The following is a 12507-nucleotide window of genomic DNA, read 5'->3' on the forward strand; positions in this document are numbered from 1 at the left end:
ACCAGTTCTTTATCCAGTCATCTAGCTGCCACTGAGGCAAACAGGGTTAAGTGACTCAGCCAGGGTCATACAGTTAGTGTCTGAGGCAAGATCTGAACTTCCTGACTCCAGGTCCAGTGTTATCCACTGAGCCAACTATCTGCCCAGCCTCTACAACATACTCTACAGGTAAGTGGTCATCGAAGATTTTGCTTGAAGACCTCCAATGAGGGAGAGCTCACCATCTCCTGAGGCAGCCCATTCTGCTTTTGTTGGAATGAGTCCTAATTGTTAGGAATCAGAGGTGGGGAATTTGGTCTCCCTTAGATAAAACTCCATAGACCCAAAGCTATCTGTCCCTTCTTTCTCTTTTTTTCTCGCCCTCTCCCTGTTGGCATGACTATTCTTTGGTTCTATCTATTCTACCAGTTCCTCCTGACATCAAGTTTCAATCTATCTCATAAAAACCTCTACCCTTTGTTCCTAGTTTGGCCCTGTGGGTCGATGAAGATCAAGTCTATTTCTTCATCTACCTTACAATCCTTCAAATTCTTGAAGCCAGCTAACATATCACCCATATCTTCTTTTCCTTAAGTTCTAAACATCCACAGTTTTTTTTTCCAATTGATTCTAAGATGGCAAAATCTAAGAAAAAGGTTAATAACTTTTGTCATCTTGGTTACTTCCTTTGGATTCTTGTAGCTTATCAGCTGCCTTTTCTAAAATGTAGCCCAGAATGGAATACAGTGTTTAAGAGAGAGTCTGATTATGGCAGAGCACAGCAGAACTATCACTTTCCTTATTAGTGGATACCCTCTCTTAATACAGCTTAAAATCATTCGTTTTCTTGGATACCACATCACACTAATGACTCAACTGAACTTTCAAAACCAAAATTCTCAGCTCTTTTTCAAATGAACTCTTATCTAGGCTTGCCTCCCTCAACGTCTATTTGTGATTTATTTTTGAAACCTAGTCTAATACTTTGCCGTTATCCTTATTAAATTTCATCTTATTAGATCCATCTCAGTGTTCTAGCCTATTAAGGGCTTTTTAGACCCTGAATTTGCCATTTAGTGTCAGCTATCCCCTCTCAGCTTATCATGTGCAAACTTGTCAAGCAAGCCCTCTGTTGTTTTATCCAAGGCACTGGCAAAAGGCCAAGAAAAGATTCTTGAGTTATGACACTGAAGACCTCCTTCTAAACTGATCATAAGATAATTAATGATTACTTTTTGGTGCTTCCTATTAAACCAATTCTAAATCCTCCTATGCTTTAGTCCATATCCCTCCACTTTTTTTCTCCACAATAATACCTTGAGAGGTTTTGTCAAACGTTTCACTAATGATTTATGTAAGCTGTATCTATTGCACTGCCCAGATCTCCTTATTTAGTAACCCTATCAAAAAAGGAAATAAGGTTAGACTGGCATGATAAAAATTATACTGGTTCCTTTGGGCCACTTTGTCTTTTTTCGAGATGTTCACCAATACCTTCTAGCTTTTTCTCAGGGTTTGAGGTCAAGCCCTCTAGCTTAAAGACTTCTCCCTCTCCTTGACTCTCCTTTTTAGGGGACATTTACTGTTCTCTAATCCTATGGTACCTGTACTTATTCAACATTTTTCAAAGATAATGAAAAGGCTCAGCCATCCTATTTTCCAGTTCTTTCATTACCCCAAAACAATCAGTTATCCTATCCCTCCTCTGATCCTCTTCTTTCCCCAAGTGTAGTTATCCTCACCAGCATCAGTTCATTCTTAGCTTTAACTATTCTTACAAGGATGTGCAATGTTTTGTAGTTATTCTTCATTACTTTTCCTGACTTCCATCTCTTCTGTGAGTCTGTTAAAAATCTAAGTTGGCTGACAGACTCTCTTTGTATCCAAATTGGTCTCTGTAGGCAACTCCCACTTTTTCTCTACAAAAGAATTGTTACTTTTGTACCTTGACAAATATTTTGTTCCCAAGCACCTACTCTTCCTTTTAGGTTGAGTTTCCACATAGATTTCAGGACCTACTAATGTCATCCTATAGATGACAGGATCAGCCCAACTCTTTCTCTAAATCCTTTGAAATTTGCACTCTCAAATCTAGGGTGCATATTAGGATTCATCAAGTTTTCCTATATCTTTCCCAAATTCCAAGATGAAGTGGTCAGTTATCTAGTTAAGTTCTCATCTATTTCCATTCAGCAACAAGTTCCTTCTTGGTGAAAATAAGATACAGAACCGAAATTTCTTTGTTGGTTACTATATTTTTAAAGGATAGAATTATTATCATTATTATCAAGGAAAATCAAGAAATCATTGGTTTGTTCTGTTATAGAGTCACACAGAGATAGAGGGAAAGAGACAGAGAGATGGAAAAAAGGGTGGGGGGACAGACAGATGCTATTCCTAAATAACTGAAGTCAAAATCATGCCTCTATAAATAGGCTTATGATCTATGATTCATTATATTTTTATTTGTTTGGTATTTCCTAATTATATTTTAAATGGGTTTAGTTAGCCCTCAAGAGTTTTGCTGCCAAATTTGACACCTCTGGACTAGGACATCTAGCCAAATCACATACTTTGAGCATCAGTGTTCTCATCTGCAAAATTGGGATAATAATACCAATAGTATGAATCTATCTCATGGGGTCATAATGAAGCTTAAATGAGATAGTATTATATCTAAAACACTTTCCAAACTTTGAAACAAAATGTAAATCTTAGTTAGCATTAGCATTGTATTTTGTTGTTTAGTTGTGTTCGATTCTCTGTGACTCCATTTGGGGTTTTCTTGAGAAAAGTACTAGAGTGGTTTGACATTTCCTTTTCCAGATCATTTGGCAGAAGATGAAACTGAGGCAAACAGGGTTAAGGACCTTGCCCAGAGTCACACAACTATTAAGTATCTGAGGCCAGATTTAAATTTGAGCCTTCCTGACTTTAGGCCCCATACTCTAACCACTGGGCAACCCTGAGAGGTCCTTATTATTACAAAACTAGGGTCATTGGTCTTTACACAATTCTGGGAAATTTGAGTCCTGACCTTCTTTCTTCGTTATTAGAGGAAAGCTTGGTTTAACTTTTTGTGGTCCTACAGAATTGTTTAAAAAACCATTTGTGATACTGATAAGTCATATAATGACAGTGAGAGATCTGGTCCTGGAACCCAAATTTCTTGACCCTCATTTCCCTTAGTCCCCTTCATGCAAAACTATGTTGCCCTGCCACCACATCTCCCCATGTCGAAGGGTCCCTGGAGTGCTGGCACAAAATAGGAATTGTCGGTCTAGACTTCAAGGGCAAAGAAGGTTCCTGTTCCCAAGTCCCATCCTTCTTGGGCTTACCTGTGTGTGAGCGAAGGTGGCGCTTGAGAGCCGTGTGGCTGGGGAAGGTGCGGTTGCACTCACTGCAGATGTAGCTGCGTACACCTGCGTGGACCTCCATGTGCTGCTGGAGTGCGCTCTGAGTCTGGAAGCGCTTCCCGCACAGTAGACAGAAGACAGCCATGTCAGTGCCTGAAGAAAAGAGGGAAAACAGGAAGTCAATGAACCTATCCAGGGACATGTAGATGGCCCCTACACCCTACCAACCATAGGGTAGATAGATACACACTCTCACCCTCATTTTATGGAAGATAAAGTAAGGCATAGGGCAACCAGGTAGCAGAGTCAGGAAAACTCATCTTTCTGAGTTCAAATCTGGCCTCAGACATTTCCTAGTTGTGTGACCCTGGGTAAGCCACTTAACCCACTTTGACTCAATTTCCTCCTCTGTCAAATGAGCTGGAAAAGAAAATGGCCAACTACCCCACTAACTTTGCCAAGAAAACCCCAAATGGGGTCACAAAGAGTCACACACAACTGAAATGGCTGAATATCTAAAAAGCAAGGCATGGAGCAGGTCGCCGATTTACTCAGTGCTAATTGAAACCTATAAGAACTAAAACCTGAATTCCCCAAGTGCAATTCCACATTTTCTATCTGAAAATCATAAGACTGGGTCAAGCTTCATAGCTGAGCCTAGATTTCTCTCTCTTGTGTGTCACCATATGGAAAGCGCAGGCATATTCTCAATGTCATTTCTAAAGGCTGGGGTTAAGAATCTGTGTGGTCCTGTGGAGAGAGCAACCATCAGTCTGCCTCTTGTCCACCTCCCCTGTAAAATGAGCTGGAGAAAGAAATGGCAAACCAGCCCAGTATCTCTGCCAAGAAAACCCCAAATGGGGTCACGAAGAGTCAGCAAGACTGAAACAACTGAACAACAACCACCATCTCCCCTTCTTCCCCAGAAGAATGTAAACTCCCTGAAGTCAGGTACTCTTTGCCTTTGGGATCCTAGTACTATCTTTTAATAATCCCCATTCGATACAAATTCCTTCCTCAGCTCCATGATGCTTTTTGTGAGGTATGCTGATGCCTGGGACCAGCGGCTACTTTTGGAGCAGAAATAGAACGATGGTTTATTAAAGCCTTGGTTTCCAAGCCTCTCCCTAGGAATAGCTGGCATTTGGCTAACTTTCTGTGGCTATAGCAGCTAATCTCTTTAAGGTTGGTCTCAAAGAGACTCTTTTCATGGATCATAACTGATAACTCATTGCTCCCACAAGCAGAGTTTGGATTTGTTTTTCCTGTGTGCATTCACTTACATTTGCCCACCTGCACTATTTCTCCTGCAAAGGCTCTGGGCATCCATATATTTTGCCCCTATCCAAACACATTCAAAAAATGAACTGAGACCCAGTGTAGTCTAACCAAGCCAAGTTACAGAGAACATCTGAAAAGGGAGAGGCCTCCCACTGGTTCTTTGGCTGCTGAACTTACTGAGCCACATGATGGAAAATCTCGGATTTTGAGTCCCCCATCTTTCACACTTCTCTACTTTCCGGAGTTCCAGGCCCATCACCAATGACACCAAATGGGAGATATCTATCTCCCTTCTCTTGATTTTTGTCTTATTCTGAACTGGTTGAATTTGAGAAGGAATAGAAGGAAGACCAGCACCTCAAGAAAGGAGAGACCATGTTGGGGAGTGTCATCAAATGAAGAAATAGGAATGATTTCTGTAGAGGTTTAGCTAACTTGCTGGTCTAGTACACCACTGCAGAGTGCCTCCTGCAGCCATTCCTAAAAAGGCTATGCTACCTTTTTAAAAAAATACTTTTCAACATCATGAGAAGAGTAAATGACTGATGGGCTTAGGGTAACTTTGGTTCTAAGTAAATCCTATAGATACCAAGAATTATGCAATTTCTAGGGGAGGATCAGGGAAAAAAAGAGAGACACAAACTCAGAAAAACTCAAACATGGAATAAAAATATGTAGTGCTGAAAGAGAAAGAAAGAGAAAAATGCTGATGGAAACCAAAGCCATGTTCCATCTAGACCATTCGATATGCTTAGAACAGATTTCTTTCCTTCGGCTTCACGTGGTCCTTCTCTTCCTTTATAATGCCGTTCAAGAGCCACAAAACTCTTCCAGATTCCCTCTAATTTTTCTGGCACTCACCTTTCCATGCTTGTAGGACTGTATAGTTTGTATTTAAAGTACTGTGTGTGCATGTGTAGACATAAAAATATTAAAAATATGTGTATATATTTATAATATGCAAAACCTGTATTTATTCACTTTCTATTTATGCTCTTTATATTGATGTGGGTATCTGTTGTCTCTCTCATTAGAAGTTATGCTCAGTGAGAGTAGGAATTATTTTATTCTCCATCCTTGCATTCCCAGCACCCAGCAGAGTGCCTGGCATGTACATAGTAAGGCACTTAGTAAATACCTGATTGATTAAATCTGAATCCTATTTCCTTCTGACTCCCACAACAGAGATCTTCATCCATTAATTTGGAAACACTTATTAATACCTATTATGCCCAGCTAAGTGTTTGGAGGAGTCACAAAGTATAGATAAACATTGCCTTTGCCATAATGGAGTTCACAATCTAACAGAAGGAAAAAAACATAAACACAGATACACAATATCAAAAGATAGATACAATGCTAAATTGTGAAACGGGGCAGCTGTTCGTAAAAGGATAAACTATCAAAGCCTGAAGTTAGAAGATCTGAGTTCGAATTTGACATCAGATCCTTACTAGCTGTGACCCTGGGCAAATCATTTAACTTCTGTTTGCCTCAGTTTATTCATCTGGAAAATAAAGCTAATAATAGTACTTACCTCCCAGAGTTGTTTTGAGGATCAAATGAGATAATAATTGCAAAGTGCTTTAAAAATGCCTTACAAAGGTGGCATTTTTCAAGAACTTTGCAATTATTATCTCAGGCAGGGTTTCAACTGAGTTCTCTGAAATCTCCCTCCAAACAACTTTAAAATAATACCTCAAAACAAACTGTAGAGGGGCAGAGCTAACAAAGGACAGAATGAAGTAACTTTCAATCCAAGACAACTTAGAGGGGCAGAAGGAAGGTCTATCTTACTGGATGAGGAACTTGACCCATATGCACAAAAATATTTATAGCAGCTCTTTTTGTGGTAGCAAAGAATTGGAAATTAAAGGGATGCCCATCGGGAATGGCAGAACAAGGTGTGATATATGATTGTAATGGAATATTATTGTGCTATAAGAAATGATGAGTACGATGGTTTCAAAAAAAACCTGGAAAGACTTACATGAACAGATGCAAAGTAAAACAAGCAGGATCAGGAGAACATTATGTACAATAACAGCAATACTGTACAATGATCAACTCTAAATGACTTTGATCTTCTCAGCAATACAATGATATCAGAATTCTGAAGAACTTAAGATGAAAAATGATCTCTAACTCCAGGGAAAGAACTGATAAGTCTGAATGCAGATTGAAGCATACTTTTTAAACTTTATTTTTCTTGGGGATTTTTTTTGGAGGGGGGTATGTTTTCTTCCACAATAAGAATAATATGAAAATGTTTTGCATGATTCACATGTATAATCTATATAAAATTATTTGCCTTCTCAATGAGGGGAAGGGGAGAAAGGGAGGGAGAGAATTTGGCACTTAATTTTTTTTCAACCCGTAACTTCCACCTTTGCAGAAGAGAGCATGTAAGAGCTAGGTAATGGGGGTTACATACTATATGCCCAGGGTCACACAGCTAGGAAGTATTTGAGGCCAGATTTGAACCTAGGACCTTTTGTCTCTAGGCACTCACATTTTTAAAAAACGAATAATGAAAATTATTTTTACCCGCTATTTGAAAATTTTTTTAAAAGAAAATGCCTGATACATCATAACTATAGAGAGTTTACTATAGTCATCTTCATTATTATTATGCTACATAAATTCTGAGGAGGGGAAGAGAAAATAATCCATGATCACAGAAGCCTTCATGGAGGTTGCATTTGCTTTGGGCTTTAAAAGATAGGTGGCAATGATCTAGGAGAAGGAAGGTCATTTTAGAGATAGAGAACATTGTGAACAAAGGCATACTAAGAGGTAGAGCAGAAAGACTCCAGTTTGGCTGGAGTCCTGAGAACATGGAGGAGAATACTGATAAATCTATGATCTCATCAATGTGGGTATTTCTGTAACTCACAGGCATGCACATTCTGTAAGACCTGCTTATGTCCACCACCATGAAGCAAGAGAAAGTTACTATAGCAATGTAGAATCAGACTATAGAGGGTGGTCTTGGATGCTGTGCAGAGGGCTCTGAACTCTAGTCTATAGATAAAAAGGCTCCTGAAGATGCTTGAGCAGTAAAATGATAGGATCAGACAGATGCCTAAGAAAGAACACTCTGGCAATGGCAGGAAGAATGAATTTGAGATGATGGGGAAAAGTACAGCTCCAGCAGTCCAAAAGGATGGCAAAGAGGAAATGTATTATGGCAGTGGCCACAGGAATAGAGGAGGAAGAGGAGAAAGGCAAGAAGGCTAGTGGAGGTACAATTGACAGGATGTGACACCTAACTGGATATTTAGAGTGAAGGATAGCAAAGAATCAGAGTGCAAAAAATTGGGGAGACAGTCACTAATGTACAAGAATCACGAAACTGGCAAGAAGTGTAGATGTTGAGGGGAAAGAGGGTACATTCAGTTTGGGAGACAATGAAATAGTCTTTGGACATAAAAGTAAAAATGTCCCTTGGGGAACAGAGATATGGAACCTAGGTTGGGGATACAGATCAACTGTACAGAGTTAAGCAGCAGATGTCACGGAATGAAAGAGATGGCCAAAGGGGGGTGGGGAGGCAGAGACAGACAGACAGACAGACAGACAGACAGACAGACAGACAGACAGAGACAGAAAATGGGTGTCTAGGTGGCACAGTGGACAGAGAGCAGGGCCTGGAGACATCTTCCTGAGTTCAAATCTGGCCTCAAACACTGACTATGTGACCCTGAACAAGTCATTTAACTTCAATTGGCCTCAGTTTTCTTACCTGTTAAATGAACCAGAGAAGGAAATGGCAAACCATTCTAGTGTCGCTGCCAAGAGAATCCCAAATGAAGTCACAAAGAGTTAGTCACAACTGAAAAATGACTGAACAAGAAGATGAAAATCTAGTAACGGAGTGGTTAGTTAAGAGAACCAATGGAGTATGGTATAACTAAAATCAAAAGTAGATATCTAGTAAGAAGTGGTCAAAAATTTGAAAAGCCCCAAAGAGATCACCAAGACTTTAAAAAGAGGCCACTGAATTCAGTGACTGAGCTGTCACTGGCAACCTCTGAGGGTAGAGGTTCAACAGAATGATGGAAGACTGATTGTAATCATGGAAGGGACACTGGATAATGAGGAAGGGAAGGCACAAAGAAGGCAAGAAGCCAGATCCATACTCATCAGTTGTGAGACCCACTGTCCCCTTTTCATGCTCAAGGGTTCCACATATTCTGCGACAAATTGTCTTCTCTTCTCCAACAACTAATAGACTTTATGACTAATGGACTAACAATAATAATAATGTATTTTTTTGCAATATACATGATATATGTGTATAAATATAATAAGCTAATGGACTTTGCATTTCTCTAGTGACTCCTGACTGAAAACTTTCAGGCCCTCTGGTTCCAGTAACATCTCTGGGAGGAATGGAAGGTCACTGGTTACCAAAGACACAAAATAATAAGCCCATTGAGGACAGGGGCCATTTTGCTCATGTCTTTGTATTCCCAAGACCTTAGAACAGTGCCTAGCACACAGTAAGCTTTTAATAAATGCTTAATGATTTACTGACTGATTGATCTGCCAAAAGTCACACAGAGACAGATACAAGCTGAGGTGCCAGCTCCCTGGCCTTCTGCTCCATCTCCCACTCCACCATTAACAAGTTTCAATAATAGAGCTTATCATCAATTCCTTCCAAAGGTATGGAGCAGCAGAGAAGACAAGAAGAGAACAAACATTTATAAAGCACTTAATATGTGCCAAGCAATGTGCAAAGTGCTTTACAATTATTATTTCATTTGATCCTCATAACAACTCTGTGAGATAAGTGTAATTGTTGTCCCTATTTTATGGTAGAGGAAAGTAAGACAGTTTCAGTATTAGAGGTGAAGTGACATGTCTAGAATATAGTCCACAGCTATTAAGTTTTTGAGGTTGGATTTGAACACAGATCTTCCTGACTCAAGATCCAGTGTTCTGACCACTGAGTCAGAGGCCTCAAATTGCTGTAGGCAAGATATTACTACTCCTCTTCTAAAAAAGACTCCAAAATCAAAACCAGAAGCTGGAAGTACTAATTTTTAAAATGGGAAAATAAAAGTAGAAGAGCATTTTTAATGATCATTTATGCCAAAAAGGACCAAATGTTCATGTGTCTACAGCCTTGAAATACATTGCATTCAGGGATGTGTTTTCTGAAAGGATCAATGATTTAAGAATTACTCTAGGCATGTTGCAATAAAGAAATATTATGGTTAGAAGGGCCCTAGTGATCATCCAATCAAGCTTTCTTATTCTGCAGAAGAGGAAACCAAGGCCCAGAATCTCAGTTACAACTCTTAACACAGGAATCCACCATAGCAAGGAAGGTTCAGTACGTAATGCAATAAGAAGCTTGAACCCTTTGTTATCTGCAGAATTGTGTTCTTTTGGCCTCTCAAAGATTTTGTTAGGGCTTTCAACTTGTCCTTCCTGTGGCCTCTCCAGTAGGGAATGAACAGATTGTCAGGAGAGCCCGTATCTTTTCCCATCCCACTTGCCCCCACTCTATCCTAAGCTGATCAGTCCTATGCTAATTTTTAGATTGGGCACAAAATCTATAAATGGTCATCTGCTATAGAAAAAAAATATGAACTGCTGTGGTCACCCCCCCCCCCAATTTTCCCTTTCCCTAAACTCTTTTTGACATTTGTCTCTTTCTGTTCTCTGTCTTGCTTATTAGTTCAGCAGTGGAATGGTATAATGGGAACAGTGCTGGATTGAAGTTAGAAGATTTGAAACTAAGTCCCAGTTCTGCTATTTATTAGCTGTACAGTGCTGGGTCTAGAGTTGAGAAGACTCGTCCTTTGTGAGTTCAAATCTGGCCTCAGATGCTAACTAGTTGTGTGATCCTTGGCATATCACTCATTAATGATTGCCTCGGTTTCCCCATCTGTAAAACAAGCTGGAGAAGGAAATGGCAAGCCATTGTCTTTACCAAAAAAACCCCAAATGGGATCACAAAGAGTCAGGCAGGACTGAAACCAGTGAACAACAAAAACAACTTTGGGCAAGTCACGGAACCAGGTTGGGCTTTAGTCTCCATTAGTAAATGGGGAAGGAGGTGCAGAGAAAATGAGCAGAGCTATAAGGTTCCTTACAGTTTTAAATCATATACCATTCCAATGTCCACATATATACATACACCCTTAACCTGGGCAGCAAACACTCAAACACTCTCCCCAACCCAATTAATAGATTCACAGTCTTGATAAAGCAGAGTAGGGAAGCAGAAAAGGGACAATTGTCTCCATTCCCATTCTTCCCATCTTTTTGCCCATGAGATTAAAAAAAAAGAGTAAAATAAGTTAAAAATGCAGAAGTAGGGAGTGGGGGTAGGGTGGAGAAGAAAAGCTACTAGTGGATGTAAGTTAAAAATCAAGAGAATAGACTTGAGTTATTAAACAATTTGTTGTAGTTTCTGCCTAGCTGATTGTTCTGCATCTTTGATGAGTCAGGGCAGATTGTATTACGCTGGGAGATTAAGCAAATAAATGCTAGCTTTTTGGAAACACATTAAAATGTGGGACTATGGAAATAAAATTATCTAGAAAATTGTATTAGCAATTCATTAGTTTCAGTGAGATGTGAAGAAGGGCTAACAAAACTCTGATGGCCTTGGGAAAACATACAGGGCATGCTTTTCCTTTCTGCTCATCCTCCTTCCCCCCACAATTTTCTGATACAGCTAATGTTTCAACATAGGGAATTGAGAAATATTAGGCCCATTTTATAGGTGGAAAAACTGAGGTGCAAGGACCTGGCCCAAAGACACCAGGGGGAGCTATTGTCACAGCCAGAATTGGATCTCTGTTCACAATTCCCAGGAATGGTTCCCTGCCTCCAGAGAGCATCTTAGAGCTCTGTGAATGTAAGTTAATCATTTTACTTCCATGGGCTTGTTTATTCTCTTGTAAAACAAGAATATTGAACCAAATGATCTCAAAATCCCCTTTTTCCTTCCAGTTCCAAAGTCCTATCATATCTAATATTTCTACAAAGCCCTCTATGTGCCAGGCACTGTGTGTTAAGCTCTTTATAAATATCACATCATGGGGCAGCTGGGTAGCTCAGTGGATAGAGAGCCAAGCTAGAGATGGGAGATTCTGGGTCCAAATCTGGCCTCAGACACTTCCTAGCAGTGTGATCCTGGACAAGCTACTCACCTGCCTACCTCAGTTTCTTCTGTGTGAGATGGGTGTTAACAAAACAACACCTATAGCTTAGGTGCTATAATAGCACCTACATTCTATTATTGTTGTGAAGATCAAATGAGATAATATTTGTAAAGCAATCTTGAAAACATGAAAGAGTCCTGTAAATAGCTCTGATTATTATTAGATTGCATGGATCCTTGAGGGAGATTCATTTGTAGCAAAGCTGGAAATAGAGATTGGAGGTGGGTTTGCATGTCAAACAGAAGAGTTGGGTCCTAGGGGTAACAGGGAACCACTGGAATTCCATAAATAGGGATATGGCATGTCAGCTGGGAACATGGCGGCAATGCTGTTCTGGTGAGATGAGTGCCTGGGCATTGACATTGGGAAGTTGTGGTGATAGTCCAGGAAAGGTGTTAGGACGGTCTAAACTAGGGTGGCAGCAGCTGTGTGGGTGGAGAGATGGGAGACAGGTGAGAGAGATGTGGGGGAGGTGTAAATAATTAACATCCTCAACCTCACCCAAGTAGATACTAAAGATATTATCATCCCTATTATACAGAAGAGGAAAGCAGGTTTAGAAAGGTTAATTAATTTGCCCTGGCTCACCCAAGGTCCCAGCTTTGGTAGGAGCCTCGAATGGACCTGACACTCTGGGAGGGGGGCAGCAGTGGGAAGGGAATGTGTCTAAAGGAAGGGTTAGGCAGGATTCCATGAAATGTGGG

At 40.1% G+C, this 12507-nt stretch overlaps 1 protein-coding gene across 5 annotated transcripts in view; it reads right to left on the reverse strand.

Annotated features, from left to right (window-relative positions):
* ZBTB16 (zinc finger and BTB domain containing 16) overlaps positions 1–12507 on the reverse strand; it is a 274688-nt gene that overhangs the window by 17976 nt on the left and 244205 nt on the right. For all 5 annotated transcript variants that reach the window (XM_056794365.1, XM_007494765.3, XM_007494763.2 and 2 more), the window contains exon 5: positions 3318–3488. In XM_056794365.1, the coding sequence (XP_056650343.1) occupies positions 3318–3488 (171 nt within the window). The remainder of the gene's footprint in view (positions 1–3317; positions 3489–12507) is intronic.

Source organism: Monodelphis domestica, chromosome 4 (assembly GCF_027887165.1).
Source record: "Monodelphis domestica isolate mMonDom1 chromosome 4, mMonDom1.pri, whole genome shotgun sequence".
Classification (NCBI taxonomy): Eukaryota; Metazoa; Chordata; class Mammalia; order Didelphimorphia; family Didelphidae; genus Monodelphis; species Monodelphis domestica.